At 35.1% G+C, this 20,497-nt stretch overlaps 6 protein-coding genes across 6 annotated transcripts in view; 5 read left to right on the top strand and 1 right to left on the bottom strand.

The window, feature by feature from the left end:
• Positions 1-9: 9 nt before the first annotated feature.
• On the bottom strand, positions 10-1,877 carry LOC103516758 (zinc finger protein 782-like; the record flags this gene model as incomplete). The annotated part of the gene is made up of 3 exons (XM_026829061.1): positions 10-292; positions 1,131-1,366; positions 1,641-1,877. Coding segments are annotated over 3 exons (612 nt in total), but the record flags the coding sequence as incomplete, so codon positions are not given.
• A 1,123-nt stretch (positions 1,878-3,000) lies between these two features.
• On the top strand, positions 3,001-4,218 carry LOC103516760 (zinc finger protein 425-like). The gene is made up of 3 exons (XM_026829062.1): positions 3,001-3,058; positions 3,482-3,721; positions 4,007-4,218. Exons 1-3 carry the CDS (start codon positions 3,001-3,003, stop codon positions 4,216-4,218), a joined length of 510 nt encoding a protein of 169 aa, XP_026684863.1.
• On the top strand, positions 3,758-5,967 carry LOC113470544 (zinc finger protein 551-like). Its single transcript, XM_026829063.1, has 2 exons — positions 3,758-4,831; positions 5,592-5,967. Exons 1-2 carry the CDS (start codon positions 4,566-4,568, stop codon positions 5,824-5,826), a joined length of 501 nt encoding a protein of 166 aa, XP_026684864.1. The 5' UTR covers positions 3,758-4,565; the 3' UTR covers positions 5,827-5,967.
• A 653-nt stretch (positions 5,968-6,620) lies between these two features.
• On the top strand, positions 6,621-8,272 carry LOC103516761 (longitudinals lacking protein-like). The gene is made up of 2 exons (XM_017447200.2): positions 6,621-6,934; positions 8,086-8,272. Exons 1-2 carry the CDS (start codon positions 6,672-6,674, stop codon positions 8,150-8,152), a joined length of 330 nt encoding a protein of 109 aa, XP_017302689.2. The 5' UTR covers positions 6,621-6,671; the 3' UTR covers positions 8,153-8,272.
• A 738-nt stretch (positions 8,273-9,010) lies between these two features.
• Positions 9,011-14,058, top strand: LOC103516762 (zinc finger protein 883-like). The gene is made up of 7 exons (XM_026829064.1): positions 9,011-9,483; positions 9,729-9,959; positions 10,350-10,490; positions 10,992-11,264; positions 11,820-11,996; positions 12,427-12,748; positions 13,514-14,058. The coding sequence occupies exons 1-7, from the start codon at positions 9,450-9,452 to the stop codon at positions 13,890-13,892; spliced, it is 1,557 nt and encodes a 518-aa protein (XP_026684865.1). The 5' UTR covers positions 9,011-9,449; the 3' UTR covers positions 13,893-14,058.
• Positions 14,059-15,007: 949 nt separating this feature from the next.
• LOC103516764 (zinc finger protein 845-like) overlaps positions 15,008-20,497 on the top strand; it is an 11,764-nt gene continuing 6,274 nt past the window's right edge. Inside the window, exons 1-6 of the mRNA XM_026829065.1 lie at positions 15,008-15,536; positions 15,870-15,930; positions 16,943-17,162; positions 17,829-18,148; positions 19,034-19,381; positions 19,867-20,117. Coding sequence (XP_026684866.1) covers positions 15,360-15,536; positions 15,870-15,930; positions 16,943-17,162; positions 17,829-18,148; positions 19,034-19,381; positions 19,867-20,117 — 1,377 coding nt within the window. The 5' untranslated portion in view covers positions 15,008-15,359. The remainder of the gene's footprint in view (positions 15,537-15,869; positions 15,931-16,942; positions 17,163-17,828; positions 18,149-19,033; positions 19,382-19,866; positions 20,118-20,497) is intronic.

Consider the following 20,497-nt stretch of genomic DNA (forward strand, 5'->3'; position numbering starts at 1 on the left):
AATAGAAAAGAGTAGTGATATTTGACTGTGCCAGTCAATTTCTTATAAATATTGTGAAGAAATATATTAATTCGGTTCAACATTTGAAGACTATACCTAATGTGACCATATTGTGTGAATATTTTTATTGCGACCTTTTTCAGCCGCATGATATCATTGATGTCTAACAGCCATATGAGTTTTCAATGTACCTTTTTGACTAGCTCTGTACGGACATTGAGGACATTGGTATTTAGGCGCTTGTCCACACTCATCTTTCTTATGTTGGTAAAGTCCCCTTTTGTATTTGTACCTTTACACTGAGGACATTGGTATTTAGGCTCCTGTCCACACTCATCTTGTTTGTGACGATGAAGTCCCCTCTTGTATTTGTACCTTTTGCCACATACCTGGCATTCAAACCCTTTGGAATACTGCTGTACTAGTGGCCAAATATTAAAGCCATCTGAAAAAAAAGTACGAAGCTAATTGATAAAATGGAGTACAATGAATGAAACAGACACCGGGTAAGATTTTCAACGATAAAACAAAGTCGTTTGAAATAAATTATAGAAAAAAAATGACTAGCATTGATGACAATACACTTTACTAAAAATACTGGATCCAAATAATTTTAACAAAATAATACCAAAAAATGTTTAATAGATTTAGGTCCGAAAAATTCGACTGCGCCAGTTAATAAAAAAATATGCGACGATCACAGTTTCTAGCCAATTGCTTGTGAGCTAACAATGGATATAATAGCCGTTTGTAATAGAATCCGAATGTTTGATGGAAATGTGAGTTTTCAAGCTAGATTTCTGTTTGGCCCTGTACGGGCTTGTACTAGTGGCCAATTATTAAAGCCATCTGAAAAAAAGTACGAAGCTAATTGATAAAATGGAGTACAATGAATGAAACAGACACCGGGCAAGATTTGCAACGATAAAACAAAGTCGTTTGAAATAAATTATAGAAAAAAATGACTAGCCTCGATGACAATGCACTTTACTAAAAATACTGGATCCAAAAAATTTTAACAAAATAATACCAAAAAATGTTTATTAGATTTAGGTCTAAAAAATTCGACTGCGCCAGTTAATAAATATGCGACGATCACAGTTTCTAGCGAATTGCTTGTGAGCTAACACTGGATATAATAGCCGTTTGTAATAGAATCCGAATGTTTGATGGAAATGTGAGTTTTCAAGCTAGATTTCTGTTTGGCCCTGTACGGGCATTGAGGACATTGGTATTTAGGCTCTTGTCCACATTCGAATTTCTTATGGCGATAAATTCCATTTTTGTATTTGTACTCTTTTCCACAAACATCGCATATAAACATACCGGCATGATTTTGTTGTACTGCTGACCAGTTGATGAAACACTCTGAAATAAAAATGAAACTGAAAGTTAACAGATTTATTATTTGGAGAGGCCTGAATAAAAAAATAAAAAACACCATGTCCATTTTGACGATTTTGAATTATGCATAACAATGATTAGAGCGCGATGAGATCTATAATTTACTAAAAAGGAAAACAACAAAATAAATTTCCAGGTCCGTCAAATGACACGAAAAATATCTAAATGACATTTGCTCATTGAATATGGGCTCGACCTTAAGGAACTTGTACGTACTATGGCTTCAATCAGGGTTAAGAATGCTTGATAAAGATGTGAGTTTTCAGGCTAGATTTCTGTTTAGTTCTATGAGGACAGTGAGGACATTGGTATTTAGGCTCTTGACCACACTCGTGTTTCTTGTGTTGATGAAGTCCCCTTTTGTATGTATACTTCTTGCCACATACGTCGCATACAAACTTGCCGGTGTGACTCGGTTGGACTGTTGACCAATTGAAGAAGCATTCTGCGAACGCAATGCAATTGAAAGTTAATAGAAATTATTATTTAATATCACTTTCTTTCCAATATTAAAAAGTTAGGTAACTTGTATATACACAACACTAGGTAAAACAACTTTGTAAAACAGAAACAAAAAGCAAATTGTTATAACCTCGTGGTGTACCTGCCTCGGTGGTGTACCTGCCTCGGTGGTGTAGTGGTCAAGGCGCTCGCCTGGTAAACAGGAGGGCGTGGGTTCAATGGTGCTTTTTGCTGAGGTTCAAATCAATTAGTCATCTTTTCCAGAAGGCTTCGTAAGTTGGTCACCCGTTCAACAGAACCATGCCAGTATGTTCACATGCGATGTGTGTGGCAAAGAGTACCAGTATTACCGAAATTTATATCGTCATAAGAAGTTTGAGTGTGGACAAGAGCCTAGATACCAATGTCCTCAATGTCCGTACAAAACCAAACATAATTCCAGCTTGAAAACTCATATGGCGATCAAGCATTATTAAACCTGATTGCCAGAGTGTTCGTATAAGTTCTATAAGTACGATGTCAAAGTCATAGTCAATGGGAAAATGTCATTTGTGCCCGATATTACTACAGAAAGTTATCAGTTAATCCAGAGTTCAAGAAATATTGGTCTGTGTAAATCAATTGGGTGACGCCAAAGAAAACCCTTGACAGATCGGGCATTTGGTGTTCAACAATGTTATAGCGAAACACTAACAAATGTCATATATGCATCCAGAAGAATTCAAACTTCTGTCAAATGTCAATCCTTCCACCACTGTTTGATTTTTTACCGTTCCTATCTCTGGAAAACGGAAAATAAAGTCAATACGTGAAAATTATAACAATTTGCTTTTTGTTTCTGTTTCACAAAGTTGTTTTACCTAGTGTTGTGTATATCCTTAAAAGTTACCTAACTTTTTAATATTGGAAAGAAAGTGATATTAAATAATAATTTCTATTAACTTTCAATTGCATTGCGTTCGCAGAATGCGCAGGTACACCACGAGGTTATAACAATTTGCTTTTTGTTTCTGTTTTACAAAGTTGTTTTACCTAGTGTTGTGTATATACAAGTTACCTAACTTTTTAATATTGGAAAGAAAGTGATATTAAATAATAATTTCTATTAACTTTCAATTGCATTGCGTTCGCAGAATGCTTCTTCAATTGGTCAACAGTCCAACCGAGTCACACCGGCAAGTTTGTATGCGACGTATGTGGCAAGAAGTATACATACAAAAGGGGACTTCATCAACACAAGAAACACGAGTGTGGTCAAGAGCCTAAATACCAATGTCCTCACTGTCCTCATAGAACTAAACAGAAATCTAGCCTGAAAACTCACATCTTTATCAAGCATTCTTAACCCTGATTGAAGCCATAGTACGTACAAGTTCCTTAAGGTCGAGCCCATATCCAATGCGCAAACGTCATTTAGATATTTTTCGTGTCGTTTGACGGACCTGGAAATTTATTTTGTTGTTTTCCTTTTTAGTAAATTATAGATCTCATCGCGCTCTAATCATTGTTATGCATAATTCAAAATCGTCAAAATGGACATGGTGTTTTTTTATTTTTTTATTCAGGCCTCTCCAAATAATAAATCTGTTAACTTTCAGTTTCATTTTTATTTCAGAGTGTTTCATCAACTGGTCAGCAGTACAACAAAATCATGCCGGTATGTTTATATGCGATGTTTGTGGAAAAGAGTACAAATACAAAAATGGAATTTATCGCCATAAGAAATTCGAATGTGGACAAGAGCCTAAATACCAATGTCCTCAATGCCCGTACAGGGCCAAACAGAAATCTAGCTTGAAAACTCACATTTCCATCAAACATTCGGATTCTATTACAAACGGCTATTATATCCATTGTTAGCTCACAAGCAATTGGCTAGAAACTGTGATCGTCGCATATTTTTTTATTAACTGGCGCAGTCGAATTTTTCGGACCTAAATCTATTAAACATTTTTTGGTATTATTTTGTTAAAATTATTTGGATCCAGTATTTTTAGTAAAGTGTATTGTCATCAATGCTAGTCATTTTTTTTCTATAATTTATTTCAAACGACTTTGTTTTATCGTTGAAAATCTTACCCGGTGTCTGTTTCATTCATTGTACTCCATTTTATCAATTAGCTTCGTACTTTTTTTTCAGATGGCTTTAATATTTGGCCACTAGTACAGCAGTATTCCAAAGGGTTTGAATGCCAGGTATGTGGCAAAAGGTACAAATACAAGAGGGGACTTCATCGTCACAAACAAGATGAGTGTGGACAGGAGCCTAAATACCAATGTCCTCAGTGTCCCTACAGAGCTAAACAGAAATCTAGCTTGAAATCGCACATGAAAATCAGGCATGGTTTCTAATTACAAGCAGTTAGAGTGTGTCCACACATGGTCGACCCTGTCAATCGATGGTAGATTAATTGGGTGAAGAGGTGAATCTATGTCGTCGGGACAGTGTACGGTTTCAATCGATCGCGTCGGGATACAGCTTAATAGCTTCCTGTAATTGATCGAAGTGAAGTCCTACATTTGATCTTTTTTAATTTATTTTGCCTATTTCCCTCTTTGTTTCAAATCTTTGGTGTTTTTCTGAATCATTTTAGGAATTTATTTTATTCTCCTTTAAAAATAAAAATTGATGATTCCACTTTGTTTTGTTATTTTTCTAATCATTGTTAATGTTTTTCCGATGAAGATTTTTTTTTGTAATGCCGAGGTGGGAAAGGTTTGTATCATTAGCCCCTGATCTTTTTCCAGAATATTCCTTCAATTGGCCAGAAGTTCATCTGAATGAATCTGGTATGTATCAATGCGATGTGTGCGGCAGAGAGTATAAACAAAAATATGGACTGAATCGACACAAAAACTACGAGTGTGGCCAAGAGCCTAGATATCATTGTTCCTATTGTCCGTACAGAGCCAAACAGAAGATTCACCTAAAAACCCACATCCGAATTAAGCATGTGATAGAATAGTCCGGACGCACCTGGGGGGCATCACATAGTCTGGACGCACCTTGGGGGCATTTCAATAGTTTGGAAGCACCTAGGGGAAAAGTCTGGACCCGCCTAGGGGGCATCACATAGTCTGGACGCACCTAGGGGGCATTTCAATAGTCCGGAAGCACCTAGGGGAAAAGTCTGGACCCACCTAGGGGGCATCACATTGAAATAATTTTTTCAAAATTTCAAGCTCACTTGAAAGATTGATTCATTGATATGATTTCTTTATTTGGCGCAGTCGAATTTTTTGATATTTTTTACCTTAATCAGATGGTGAATTGAGTTCTCCTCTATTCAATTATAGCAGAGAAAATTATATTGGCCTTTTTATTTTTCTCTCCACGATAATTTATTTTATCACTTTTTTCGTGACAAATGTTACCTAATCGCTTGATATTCGTGATGTATTTCAGATTTCATAAATTGGCCCACAGTACGGCAGTATAACTCCGGTATGTTCCCATGTGACGTGTGTGGTAAAAAATACAAATACAAGTGGGGATTAAGTCGACATAAGAGAGACGAATGTGGACAAGAGCCTAAATATCAATGTCCTCAGTGTCCGTACAGAGCTAGTCAAAAAGCTACCTTGAAAACTCACATGGCCATCAAACATTCCTGAATCTAATATCTCTCCAAATATACAATTTGACAACATCTTACTTATCCCATCTACTTTTTTTTTTACTCCCGAGCTAAATCTTTCGAAGTGCTTTATCTTCATTCTTGAAATTTTGACGTACCTTTTTTTCCAGACAGTTTCGTTAGATGGCCACGTTTCGATCCTGATCATTCCGGCATGTTTACATGCGACGGCTGTGGCAAAAGGTACAAATACAAAAGGGGACTTTACCAACATAAGAAAGATGAGTGTGGACAAGCGCCTAAATACCAATGTCCTCAATGTCCGTACAGAGCTAGTCAAAAAGGTACATTGAAAACTCATATGGCTGTTAGACATCAATGATATCATGCGGCTGATAGAGGTCACAATAAAAATATTCACACAATATGGTCACATTAGGTGTAGTCTTTAAATGTTGAACCGAATTAATATTTTTCTTCACAATATTTATAAGAAATTGACTGGCACAGTCATATATCACTACTCTTTTCTATTTCTTTTTAATTAGACAATTTCGTATTCGGCTACACATGTTTGTTTTTTTATATTTGATCCAAATTTCGGCAACTGTTTCGCTTCCCTCTATTCTCAAATATTTTCGTTGTTTTATTTTCAGACAGTTTTTTTAGTTGGTCAGCTTTTCACACGAATCTCTCCGGCATGTTTGCGTGTGATGTCTGTGGCAAAGAGTACAAATACAAACGAGGACTTTATCGTCATAGAAAGTTCGAGTGTGGACAAGAGCCTAAATATCAATGTCCCCACTGTTCACATAGAGCTAAACACAAGGCCAATCTAAAAACGCATATAGCTGTCAAACATTTCTGAATTCAAGCAGTTGAATAGATAGGTTTAAAAAAGACAAATAAGTAATTCAGAAGTGGAAATACGAATAAATCTAGTCTTGTTTTGTAATTCTTAAGTTGCAAAATATTTTTTAGCTGCACTTCTTTTTCTAATAATTACATCTTCTCTTTCAGTAAATAACAGTTTTGCAGGTATGTACCAAAATTGTTCCGGAACGTATCCATGCGATGCTTGTGACAAAGTGTACCAATATAAGGGAAATCTAGATCGACACAAGAGACTATTGGTTCATTGAAACAAAAAGATTACCCTTCGTTAGACATGATAGTCCAAACCTTGTGTATTTTACCTTAGGTACTTTTATTTACTTATTATGTATTATGTTAACTTTTTCAGGAAAAAATAAAATCGATGATGCCGGCATGTTTGCATGCGATGTCTGTGGTAAGGAATACAGATACAAAAGAGGACTTAGGCGTCACAAGAAATTCGAGTGTGGACAAGATCCAAAATACCAATGTCCTCAATGCCCGTACAAAACCAAACATAATTCCAGCTTGAAAACTCATATTGCCAAGAAGCATTCTGATTCCGAATCTCAAGCGGCTGCTAATACTTCCTCTAGTAACTCTAGTTCTTCCAAGTATGTTATCTCCTAAACTTCCTTTTCACCTTTCTCCACAACTTTCTAATCACAAATATCCAATTAGTAATTAATTATTTAGATTATTTTATTCCAGTCAAATCTACTGCAATTTTTTTCTAGTCAAATTTTCACACATGTAACTAAGCATATCATAAACACCATCTTTCGTTTACGCACTTTAATAAACAAATAAAATTCGCATTTTGAAGATTTCAAGTCAGGATTTTCACGTAGTGAACTATTCCAGTCGATCAGATCATTTTCAAATAATTTCGCTTATTTTTTCACAGACTATTTTATTTACCATGATGGTCCATTTTCATGCGATGTTTGCGGCAAACAATACAAATACAAAAGAGGACTTGGGCGACACAAGAGAGACGAGTGTGGTCAAAGGCCTAAATACAAATGTCCTCATTGCCCTCATATAACAAAACAATTGGCCAACCTGAAAACACACATGGCTATCAAACATGGAGTTGACTGGTAGAGATTATCTGAGGCAATGAATTTGCAATTTTTGTTAAACTTTTCTTTCACATTTTAACAAAATCGGACATATCTTTTGAAAGTTGTGAAACAGACAACAGATTTACAATTTCACAGACAAGCCAAGCTCATTGCAAAACAGTCAAATTAAAATTTGGAACTTTAAATAGACTTAATAGGAGCACACTGAGCTCAGTACAATAAAAAAAGATTTTACTTGTTTAGCCATTTATGTGCAATTGAATTGTGAATAAATAAAAGATCATATTTGTTATAATTTTATTTTTCCTCTTGTTGGTCTTATATTTCTTAAGAAATATTTATTTTTCTCCATATAGGAGCACACTGAGCTCAGTACAATAAAAAAAGATTTTACTTGTTTTTCCATTTATGTGCAATTGAAATGTGAATAAATAAAAGATCATATTTGTTATAATTTTATTTTTCCTCTTGTTGGTCTTATATTTCTTAAGAAATATTTATTTTTCTCCAGTTTCATTTTTACCTTATTATATTTTTCTTTCCAGCAAATTTCATCGGTTGGTCACCTTTACAGAATCATGCTGGAACGTTTGCGTGCGATGACTGTGGTAAAGAATACCAATATAAACGAAATCTAGATCGACCTTCATTTTTACCTTATTATATTTTCTTTCCAGCAAATTTCATTGGTTGGTCACCTTTACAGAATCATGCTGGAACGTTTGCGTGCGATGGCTGTGGTAAAGAATACCAATATAAACGAAATCTAGATCGACACAAGAAATTTGAGTGTGGACAAGAGCCTAGATACCAATGTCCTCACTGTCCCCATCGAGCTAAACACAAGGCCAACCTGAAAACACATATAGCTGTCAAACATTTCTGATTCCAAATTGAAATAAAGTTCAAGTTTGAGAGAAATTTGTTTTAGTTTGATTTTGTATTATTTTCTTATTGCTGAAACAGATGTCGAATTAATTTATTATACTCAAAGTTGTTGATCAGCAAGGACGGTATATTCAATTATAAGGCCAGAGACGTATCTTTGACTCTTTTTTTAAGAGGTTTGACAGAGGGAACTGTAACTGCTAAGGTCTTATCGTCCCGAAATCGAAGAGAGAAGGAAGATAGGATTTGACACTTCCTGTTACTTTACTGTGAGAATTTGAGATATCTATGTATCCTCCATAATATCTACGAGAATTCTGTAAATATGTACCATCCTTTTCGTGAACTTAACATCAAATTTGATGATGAAGAATTTTTCAAATTCAATTTTTCCCATCTAATGTGATACAAACAAAACAAAGTCCCTTGGATCCTATTCTTACTCTTTTCCAGCCTCCTTAAAATGAAAGGTTGACACCTCCTGTTACTTTACTGTGAGAATTTGAGATATCTATGTATCCTACATAATATCTACGAGAATTCTGTAAATATGTACCATCCTTTTCGTGAACTTAAGAACTTCCTTAACATCAAATTTGATGATGAAGAATTTTTCAAACTCAATTTTTCCCATCTAATGTGATACAAACAAAACAAAGTCCCTTGGATCCTATTCTTACTCTTTTCCAGCCTCCTTAAAATGAAAGGGGTCTTTTCTAATGAAGTTCCCGTGTCCGATGTCCAGTAGGACTATTGCAATAAGGGACATGTCTACAGTCATATCTAAATACCAATGTTCTGAGAACGACATGTCACATGATCATCCGAAGACAGCCATCACCATTCGGCTACAGCTAAAGCCGCTACAACAACAACAACAACAACTCAAAGACAGCATCATGTACAAAGCTTTATATCTGGCGATTCTGGCGAACAATAAACCTACAAGATTGGGAAAACCGAGGAACAGATAAATTGATGCTATATACTCGTAAACAACCCCGACCCAAAGTTTTGACTTTCGTTAGAAATGAATAGCTCACCCCTAAAGAGGATTTAGCTAAAAAAAGGGTTCGACTTGAGAAAATAAAGGTTTACCAATGAAATTGGACACAATTCGCTCAAGATCATGTACAATACAGAAAGCTGATCGATGGAGGTTTTGGGACCTGACAGGATGTTACCAAGTAAGAAAATACTAAATATTAAAATGTCTACCTTGGAAAAAAAATCTACCTTCGACACTCATAATTACAGTGATCGAATATTCTCTTCCTGATTACCAACGGTTTTAAGAATTGTATCTAAATTATAATTATGTGATAAATTATACTTGATATAATTTTCGATCGAAAAAATATTTCTAGATGGTTGCAATTTTACAATCTGGTAAAGTATGGTAAAATATTATTAACTTTGTGATCTTTTCCAGAAAGTTTCACCTGTTGGCCGCAAGTACAACGTAACCCTTCCGGCATTTTTCCATGCGATATGTGTGGCAAAGAGTACAAGTATAAACATGGGCTTAATAGACATAAGAAATATGAGTGTGGACAAAAGCCTAAATACCAATGTCCCCATTGTCCGTACCGAGCCAAACAGAAGATTAACCTTAAAACTCATATGGCCATTAAACATTCTATTCCCAATTGCCAGGGGCTTTAGAGTTTATTTATTTATACGCTTAACAACAAGGCCATATGTGAGGCTTTAATATTTAATTCGACGAATGTAAATTTTTCTAGGAAAGTTTGCAATTTCACTAACTGGCGCAGTCGATGAAACTTTTTGTGTATCAAGTGATACATATTTTATGTATTCTCTTATGTTCGGTTTAGTTTCAACAAATGATATAATCATTAGATTTTAGATTAATTATCTTTGTTCTTTTGACTTTCTCTTCACAATAATTTTGAATGACTGTGTTTCTTACCCAATATTTCTTAGAAGTTGCCAGAACAGATAGGGTTGTCCATTTGGTGTTCCATTCCACTTATTGATTTTTCGCTTGAACTTGTTATTTTTCACCAAGTTTTGTGATCTTTTTCAGAAGATTTCTCCAGTTGGCCTGGAGAAAAACAAAATCATGCCGAAATGTTTGCATGCGATGTCTGTGGTAAAGAGTACAAACAAAAATATGGGCTTAATCGACATAAAAAATACGATTGTGGACAAGAGCCTAAATACCATGGAGGTATGAATAAAATGGAGGAACAGATCCCTATCTCACCTGTACAAATGTTGGAAGACAAAATTTTCGAAAGGAAAAGAGGGTTCCCAATTACCAGGGGCTTTAAAGTTTATTTATTTATACGCTTAACAACAAGGCCATATGTGAGGCTTTAATATTTAATTCGACGAATGTAAATTTTTCTAGGAAAGTTTGCAATTTCACTAACTGGCGCAGTCGATGAAACTTTTTGTGTATCAAGTGATACATATTTTATGTATTCTCTTATGTTCGGTTTAGTTTCAACAAATGATATAATCATTAGATTTTAGATTAATTATCTTTGTTCTTTTGACTTTCTCTTCACAATAATTTTGAATGACTGTGTTTCTTACCCAATATTTCTTAGAAGTTGCCAGAACAGATAGGGTTGTCCATTTGGTGTTCCATTCCACTTATTCAAATAACTTATTGATTTTTCGCTTGAACTTGTTATTTTTCACCAAGTTTTGTGATCTTTTTCAGAAGATTTCTCCAGTTGGCCTGGAGAAAAACAAAATCATGCCGAAATGTTTGCATGCGATGTCTGTGGTAAAGAGTACAAACAAAAATATGGGCTTAATCGACATAAAAAATACGATTGTGGACAAGAGCCTAAATACCAATGTCTTTATTGTCCTTACAGAGCCAAACTGAGGTTTAATCTCAAAACTCACATCAACGTAAAACACTCTTATGAATACATTCGGATTATATTACGAACAGCTATTATGCCCAGTGTTAGCTCACAAGCAATTGGCTAGAAACTGTGATAGTCTCACATTTATTATTTGGCGCAGTCGCATTTTTCGGACCCAATTCTATTATTACCTGAATGCAAGCTGAAAAGCTTTATAATTGTTCCAATTTCAGATTGAATTTTGCTGCATAGAGTGAAATTATACAAGAAAATAAAAATAATAAAAGTGAAGTTTATAATTTTACAAAATTGTACTTGTTTCTTTTTTTTTTTTTACTTTCTATTTTTACTCAGAATAAGGAAAATAAAGGTAGAATTTGTAGAAATACACTACCATCGCTTGATGTGACATGGCGTGATGATCGTGTGTTTCTACATTAACTTGGTGCTTTTTATACCAATGTCTTTATTGTCCTTACAGAGCCAAACTGAGGTTTAATCTCAAAACTCACATCAACGTAAAACACTCTTATGAATAGTTTGAACTCACCTCTAAGGGGCAAGTCTAGAGTTTTACATTGGAGTATAAATACCAATAACCCGATTTTTTCCGAAGTGGTAAATTACAATCTGATGTTTGATTTTTTCAAAATGAAAGGCGTTCTTTTTTCCAGATAGTTTTATGAGTTGGGAGGGGCCGTTCAAACCAAAGCTGTACGGTAAGTTCGCATGCGATGTGTGTGGCAAAGAGTACCAGTATTACCGGAACTTATATCGTCATAAGAAGTTCGAGTGTGGACAAGAGCCTAGATACCAATGTCCTCAATGTCCGTACAGAACTAAACAGAAAGGTAACCTCAAAACTCATGATTTTTTCAAAATTTCAAGCTCACTTGAAAGATTGATTCATTGATATGATTTCTTTGTTTGGCGCAGTCGAATTTTTTGATATTTTTTACCTTAATCAGATGGTGAATTGAGTTCTCCTCTATTCAATTATAGCAGAGAAAATTAAAAAACTCATCTAGTCATCAGGCATTCGTCATTAGCGTCATTACAAAAATGATTTATTCTGCTTGTTTGTATGTTTGTTTATAATATTGGAGGAGGCGGGCGGAAGGTAATCAAATTGCCAGAACAACAAAAAATATGTACTTTCTACGCAGAAGAATAAACTATGTACAAATATTTACGCCATTAACATGGTAAAAAGTCAGTAGTTATTAAATAATTTAATGCAATTACCACCGGTTTTCAAGTTCTTTTCACTTTGATTTTCAGACCCACGTGTGAAATCTCTTACGATAAATGTGAACCGTATATATGCCTGTGATGTATGCGGCAAAGCGTTCCAACACAGGTTGCCTCTTAATCGTCACAAGAGAGAAATTTGCGGAGACCCGAACAGTCCCTATTCGTGCAATAAATGTGGGAAGAAATTCAAGCTCAAGAACTCTTTAGGGAAACATCGATCATTCGAATGTGGAAAAGAGCCGAGATTCAAATGTACACAGTGCCCTTTCAGAACCAAATTTAAATGTAACTTGAAATCTCATTTGGCCAAACTGCATTCTAAACCCTGTTCTTATCGAGATAAACACAAGTGATTGCAAGGGAGCAAGGGACCCTTACTGTTCTTATCGAACTGAACACAAGTTTAGCTATGTATTGTTATGTATTGAGATTCAGACAAAGGGTTTTATTAAAAAAAAAGAGGAATAGAATATAATAGATTCGATTCCCTACCGAAGCGGATTTTATCCTAAATGGATAATGTTCGTTCTCGGAATAGCTGGCTTTCTTCTATCCTGTCTTCCTTCTCTCTTCGATTTCGGGACGATAAGACCTTAGTAGGTATAGTTCCCTCTATCAAACCTCTTCAAAAAAGAAGAAAAGAACAAGTTGTTCCATTATAGGTACATACTAGCTTCATGTTTTATTACTTTTTTTTAGTTCTTTATTTGTATGTTACACTTCTTATTTTGTTGTTCTTTGCATTTTATTTAATTTGGGAATAAAGCTTCATAATAAAGAAATAAATACTAAAAAACCAATTTCTGTATATTTAAATGGTTTCCTGCCTTCATATTGTCTTCTCCATTTACCGCGTTAACGACTGCGCCAGTTTCTGTTGTTGTTGGTTTTTTTTTTTTACCTTTTCTGCAGATGTGAACTTTAGATTGCCGGTTTATGTAGAATGCCGGTAACATATACATATTTCTGTAATTTTCGTTTTAATAATGTCGATTGATAATAATGTATTTGTCTAGAGGTTATCAATATTCAAAATTTTGTATTGTTTCAAATTTCAATTAATCTTTGCTTTGTTTCCTGGCGGTGCATGGGTAAAATGTTGAATTTTCTTCTGAACTGCTTTCATTAATTTCTTATTTTTCTGTAATGTATGTCCCTATGTTTCTAAGTATCGCAGGTGTTTTTATTTCAACCACGAAAAGAACCTATTCAGTAAATATCACACTGATATTGACGCCTTTGATTCCTCTTTTTCAGACGGATTTCCCACTGACTCACTTTTCCTGCCTTCCCCGTTCGGGTTTGCGTACGGTGCGCATGCGTGCGACAATTGCGGTAAATTGTACTCGAATAAGGCGAACGTTCGACGTCACAAGCGGGATGAATGTGGTGGCCAACAGCCTCGACACCAGTGTCCCCAATGTTCTTATGTGGCGAGACAGAAGGCCACGCTAGTCAGACACATGAGATTCAAACATGAAAAAGAGAGCTAGACCTTTTACACCTGTGGAAAAACCGATAGTAGCCTTATTTTTACAGTCAGGATCATATTCTTTTTTTTTATATTTACGCCATTAACATGGTAAAAAGTCAGTAGTTATTAAATAATTTAATGCAATTACCACCGGTTTTCAAGTTCTTTCAATTAACATCAAACTATTATTATAATTTTTTACGAGGTGTTATTGTAAAAAATGTATAATATATTATTGTGATTTCTCAATATTAATTTGTTATTGCTAAAAACAGCAGGGAAGCTCGTATATTTAAAATGAAACAATAAAATTATATCAGGCAATAATTTCGCCCTTTGTAATTTCTTGTAAGCAGAAAAGTTCACCTCAAAAGACATCTACTGAATGTCCACTACAGAAATATCAGGCAATAATTTCGCCCTTTGTTTGTAATTTCGTGTATTTATGTACATTGAATTATAACCAATAAAGAGTATAATAAATACCCTGATTTCAAAAGGCTTGAACGGAACATCAAATTTAAATTACCAATAAAGAGTAATTTATAATCCTGTATGATAATTATATTGGTCATCATTATAAACATCGTTGATGAATTATTCAACTCTTGGTTTACCTTTGGTTCATAATAATCACAAGGAATGGATAATAATTAATTAGATATTAAGGTTATAGGTAGTCGGTTTGTTTTTGTTACTTGAAATATGACTTTGCCTATTTCATTTAAATTTATTTTGGGTTGTTTGATTTTGTATAGAAATAAACTAAATATTATTTCAAGTAATACATGATGGAATTATTTTTGAAATTATTTTTTCCATCTTTTATAATTATTATGCAAGTTATAACTTTTACATAGTTTATAATTTTCTGGGCTTGAATATTTCACTTTCCATTACCGCTAATTCTTTTTCAGACAGTTTCACCCGTGGTGCTGTATTCCTTCCTTCTCTATGCAATGTCTACTTGTGTAACGTCTGCGGCAAAGCGTACCAACATAGGACGACTCTAAGGCGGCATCAGAAGTTCGAGTGCGGCCAGGAACCGCGACAGCAATGTCCTCAGTGTCCTTACCGCACTAGACAGAAAGCCACTCTCAACAGACACGTCAGAATCAGACATTGCCTATTCTGATCTCTCAGCGGAGTGCAAGCAGAGGGAAAAAACTTTTTGAATACTTATCTAGTCATAATATAAAATTAAATATCCTTTTACATTTAAATGGTTTCCTGCCTCCGTATTGATTTTTTTCCCTTTCATTTTCGGCGTTAAGTTAGCGACTGCGCCAGTTTTTTTTTTTTTCAAGTGTCCTTTAAACATTTAAATGGTTTCTACCTCCCTGGTTCTTGATATTTTCTGTTCTCCATTATTTCCCCGCTTAACGACTGCACCAGTTTTGTTCCCCCCGCTTTAATTAATTCTCTATAAAACTGACAATACTTTTCAGAGCTCGGTTGGGAATCTCTCAAACCAAATGCGTACGGTATGTATGTCTGTGATATATGCGGCAAGGTGTACCAACACAAGCGAACACTGTATCGACACAAGAAAGACGAGTGTGGACAAGAGCCGAGGTTTCAATGTCCTCAGTGTCCTTACAGAGCCAAACAGAAGGCCAACTTGAAAACTCATCTGATCATCAAGCATGATTCCGTGTTGCTTTAAAAATGGGAGACAGTAAAAAAAGAGAGATTTTTTTTTTTTTAATATTACCAAAACATGGAAAAAACAACTTTTTGTTATTTTCTTCGTATGTATGCATTTTGACCACCAGATCTCTGCGGACTTTAGGCGGGATTAGTATTTTTTGATACTAGTTACCAATTTTTCGGCCTTTTTTCAGAAAGCGTCGTCTCATGGTCATCTTTACAGGCAAATCCTTCTGGAAAGTTCTCATGCGATGTGTGTGGCAAAGAGTACAAACATAAGCGACATTTGTATAAAAAAAAGACATTTTTTTTTAAATATTAACAAAACATGGAAAAAAAACAACTTTTTGTTATATTCTTCGTATGTATGCATTTTGACCACCAGATCTCTGCAGACTTTAGACAGGGTTAGTATTTTTTGATACTAGTTACCAATTTTTCGGCCTTTTTTCAGAAAGCGTTGTCTCATGGTCATCTTTACAGGCAAATCCTTCTGGAAAGTTCTCATGCGATGTGTGTGGCAAAGAGTACAAACATAAGCGACATTTGTACAGCCATAAGAGAGATGAATGTGGTAAAGAGCCTAAATTTCTATGTCCTCAATGCCCGTATAGGAGCAAACAGAGACCCAACCTCAAAAGACATATGGCGCTCTTGCACTCTTTGTATTAAAAACAAAGCTAAAACCTGAAACACGAGAGAGAGATGGAGAGCGAGGGAGAAAAGTGTAGATCACAGTTAAATGGTTTCCTTCCGGCTTAATCTTTCTTCAGAAAGTAATCATGATGGAGAGCGAGGGAGAAAAGTGTAGATCACAGTTAAATGGTTTCCTTCCGGCTTAATCTTTCTTCAGAAAGTAATCATGTCACAACTTTAATCATCATACATGTACATTTTACATGAGATTTCTTTTTCATTTGAACTTCAGATGGTTTAAGCGGTAAAGGATTGGCGAGCTGCACTTCAGATTATCACAAGAATTATGGAGAGCGAGGGAGAAAAGTGTAAATCACATTTAAATGGTTTCCTTTCGGCTTAATATTTCTTCAGAAAGTAATCATGTCACAACTTTAATCATCATACATGTACATATTACATGAGATTTCTTTTTCATTTGAACTTCAGATGGTTTAAGCGGTAAAGGATTGGCGAGCTGCACTTCAGATTATCACAAGAATTAAGCGCAGATAAAACACCAAACACGTGCACAAGAATAATTTATAAGAGTTTATAGTCATAGACTTGCACAATACTGTTTAAGCACAAATCAATAAATAAAAACTATTTTATTAATAAAAAAAATTAAAAAAAAACTCCACGAACAATACCACTCGCGTGATGCTTATGTGCCGAGCGACCTTCTAATGCTTAAGTTCTAATAAGTAACTACCGTATTTAATCCGCTCGATCTCATTTCAGACTTTCTTTCCTACGGCACATCTTTCAAGTCCAATCCAGGCGGTCTGTTTGCCTGTGATGTATGCGGCAAGGGGTATCATTTCAAGACGGGGCTTTACCGTCACAAGAAAGACGAATGTGGACAAGAGCCTAAACACCAATGCCCTCACTGTCCTTATCGCGCCAAACAGAAGACCAACCTTAAATCTCATCTGAGGATCAGGCATTGCTACCAATCTTAGGGCCAAGTTCTGAAATAGTCGTCGTCGTGAATTTATTTGTGCCTTTTCACAACTTTTTGTGGATATCAAAGCGTTACTAAGCGCTTCCTTTGCAATCAATTTCCATCTTTCAATAATCTTTTTCCACTGGTAATGCCGACACCAAGCTTTGAAATAGGATTCTTTCAATGTAGGACATTCCTCAAATTCAATAAGGGTCATTTATTTGATAATTATCACAAACTTTGATAAATAACACAAAATAATCGCGCGAAAGAGAAAGCCCAATGTCTCATTTAACAGTTGTACATACCTTCACCTAGATATGAACTACATGTTAGTCCATAGCAATATTTTCTCATGATTTATAAATATCTAGAATATCATATAAATTGGAAAATAAAAACGGTAAACCTGTTTAAAACTTGTATCTAATTTTTTCCAGGATACCAATTAATTTTATTTAGGTTTTTAGCCCTTTTGAAAATATAATAGGTAAATATACAAATAACTTAATCTCATAAATCTTTTAACATAATATGGGCTCTCATAACTTCATTATTTTTTCCCTTTTCATAAAAACGCAACTTTATAAAAGATCAATGAATAATTTTATTGTACTCACTTCGCTTTAATTTTTCAATTACAGAGAGTTTACACCTGGCTGAAGGATTGTTTTCATGCAGCGACTGCGCCAGAGTGTACAAAAGTAAAAAATCTCTTGCAAGACATCAGACTTACGAATGTAATCAAGAGCGTCAACACTACTGTACACTGTGTCCGTACCGAGCCAAGCAGAAAACCCATCTGATAACCCATTTGGCCATTAGACATAATCAGAAAACTCAGAGTTCAAGAACAGGGAGTTCTTACTGCGCTGATGCTGACGGATTGTTTTCATGCAGCGACTGCGCCAGAACGTATAAAAATAGAAAAACCCTCATAAGGCACCATAAATTTGAATGTGGTCAAGAGCCTCAACACTACTGCCCCCTCTGTACATACCGCGCAAAACGAAAAAGTCATCTGAATACCCATATGGCCAACAAACATCCTGATGATCAATTGTTGACGTAATCGCAATACTCCAGTAATCCTAAAGAAATATTGTTTTATTTATTATTTTCAATAGAAAGTATATATGCATGTTTTTTTACATTTATATGTATGTGTTTCTGCTGGATTTATATTTTAAAGCTCAGTGGTTGGGTGGAAGAGCTCACGTAAGTGAGAACCCTGCCACTTAAAATAAAGCCTTAAAAAGGAAAAAAAATCTCTCGTAACTTTAAAAAAGTTCAATCGACGCGTAGAATAATTATCTTCAGTTCACTTTGTTTTTTTTTCAATTACAGAGAGATTACACCGCGCTGAAGGATTGTTTTCATGTACTGGCTGTGCAAGGGTGTACAAAAATAAAAGATCTCAACGCGTAGAATAATTATCTTCAGTTCACTTTGTTTTTTTCAATTACAGAGAGATTACACCGCGCTGAAGGATTGTTTTCATGTACTGGCTGTGCAAGGGTGTACAAAAATAAAAGATCTCATGTACATACCTTCACCTAGATATGAACTACATGTTAGTCCATAGCAATATTTTCTCATGATTTATAAATATTTAGAATATCATACAAATTGGAAAATAAAAACGGTAAACCTGTTTAAAACTTGTATCTACTTTTTTCCAGGATACCAATTAATTTTATTTAGGTTTTTAGCCCTTTTGAAAATATAATAGGTAAATATACAAATAACTTAATCTCATAAATCTTTTAACATAATATGGGCTCTCATAACTTCATTATTTTTTCCCTTTTCATAAAAACGCAACTTTATAAAAGATCAATGAATAATTTTATTGTACTCACTTCGCTTTAATTTTTCAATTACAGAGAGTTTACACCTGGCTGAAGGATTGTTTTCATGCAGCGACTGCGCCAGAGTGTACAAAAGTAAAAAATCTCTTGCAAGACATCAGACTTACGAATGTAATCAAGAGCGTCAACACTACTGTACACTGTGTCCGTACCGAGCCAAGCAGAAAACCCATCTGATAACCCATTTGGCCATTAGACATAATCAGAAAACTCAGAGTTCAAGAACAGGGAGTTCTTACTGCGCTGATGCTGACGGATTGTTTTCATGCAGCGACTGCGCCAGAACGTATAAAAATAGAAAAACCCTCATAAGGCACCATAAATTTGAATGTGGTCAAGAGCCTCAACACTACTGCCCCCTCTGTACATACCGCGCAAAACGAAAAAGTCATCTGAATACCCATATGGCCAACAAACATCCTGATGATCAATTGTTGACGTAATCGCAATACTCCAGTAATCCTAAAGAAATATTGTTTTATTTATTATTTTCAATAGAAAGTATATATGCATGTTTTTTTACATTTATATGTATGTGTTTCTGCTGGATTTATATTTTAAAGCTCAGTGGTTGGGTGGAAGAGCTCACGTAAGTGAGAACCCTGCCACTTAAAATAAAGCCTTAAAAAGGAAAAAAAATCTCTCGTAACTTTAAAAAAGTTCAATCCACGTGCACAAGAATAATTTATAAGAGTTTATAGTCATAGACTTGCATAATACTGTTTAAGCACAAATCAATAAATAAAAACTATTTTATTAATAAAAAAAATTGAAAAAACTCCACGAACAATGCCACTCGCGTGATGCTTATGTCCCGAGCGACCTTCTAATGCTTAAGTTCTAATAAGTAACTACCGTATTTAATCCGCTCGATCTCATTTCAGACTTTCTTTCCTACGGCACATCTTTCAAGTCCAATCCAGGCGGTCTGTTTGCCTGTGATGTATGCGGCAAGGGGTATCATTTCAAGACGGGGCTTTACCGTCACAAGAAAGACGAATGTGGACAAGAGCCTAAACACCAATGCCCTCACTGTCCTTATCGCGCCAAACAGAAGACCAACCTTAAATCTCATCTGAGGATCAGGCATTGCTACCAATCTTAGGGCCAAGTTCTGAAATAGTCGTCGTCGTGAATTTATTTGTGCCTTTTCACAACTTTTTGTGGATATCAAAGCGTTACTAAGCGCTTCCTTTGCAATCAATTTCCATCTTTCAATAATCTTTTTCCACTGGTAATGCCGACACCAAGCTTTGAAATAGGATTCTTTCAATGTAGGACATTCCTCAAATTCAATAAGGGTCATTTATTCGATAATTATCACAAACTTTGATAAATAACACAAAATAATCGCGCGAAAGAGAAAGCCCAATGTCTCATTTAACAGTTGTACAATGTACGATCAATGTGATTTTTCACGCCGAATCGAATGGTGCTACTTTTAGTACTGTCTGACTTACGGTTGAGAAGTTGCGGGTT

The sequence above is a fragment of the Diaphorina citri genome, unplaced genomic scaffold, assembly GCF_000475195.1.
Source record: "Diaphorina citri unplaced genomic scaffold, Diaci psyllid genome assembly version 1.1 scaffold1659, whole genome shotgun sequence".
Lineage (NCBI taxonomy): Eukaryota > Metazoa > Arthropoda > Insecta > Hemiptera > Psyllidae > Diaphorina > Diaphorina citri.

Bases quoted from the DNA above. Each gene is read 5' to 3' on its own strand.
- LOC103516760 (XM_026829062.1), top strand. From the start codon at position 3,001: ATGCTTCTTCAATTGGTCAACAGTCCAACCGAGTCACACCGGCAAGTT. The intron at 3,059-3,481 runs GTATGTGGCAAG...TTTTTATTTCAG, and splicing joins CCGGCAAGTTTGTATGCGAC to AGTGTTTCATCAACTGGTCA. The intron at 3,722-4,006 runs GTTAGCTCACAA...CTTTTTTTTCAG, and splicing joins AAACGGCTATTATATCCATT to ATGGCTTTAATATTTGGCCA.
- LOC113470544 (XM_026829063.1), top strand. From the start codon at position 4,566: ATGCCGAGGTGGGAAAGGTTTGTATCATTAGCCCCTGATCTTTTTCCA. The intron at 4,832-5,591 runs GTCCGGACGCAC...TCATTCTTGAAA, and splicing joins ATTAAGCATGTGATAGAATA to TTTTGACGTACCTTTTTTTC.
- LOC103516761 (XM_017447200.2), top strand. From the start codon at position 6,672: ATGTTAACTTTTTCAGGAAAAAATAAAATCGATGATGCCGGCATGTTT. The intron at 6,935-8,085 runs GTATGTTATCTC...TTTTCTTTCCAG, and splicing joins AGTAACTCTAGTTCTTCCAA to CAAATTTCATTGGTTGGTCA.
- LOC103516762 (XM_026829064.1), top strand. From the start codon at position 9,450: ATGGAGGTTTTGGGACCTGACAGGATGTTACCAA. The intron at 9,484-9,728 runs GTAAGAAAATAC...GATCTTTTCCAG, and splicing joins ACCTGACAGGATGTTACCAA to AAAGTTTCACCTGTTGGCCG. The intron at 9,960-10,349 runs AGAGTTTATTTA...CTTTTTCAGAAG, and splicing joins TCCCAATTGCCAGGGGCTTT to ATTTCTCCAGTTGGCCTGGA.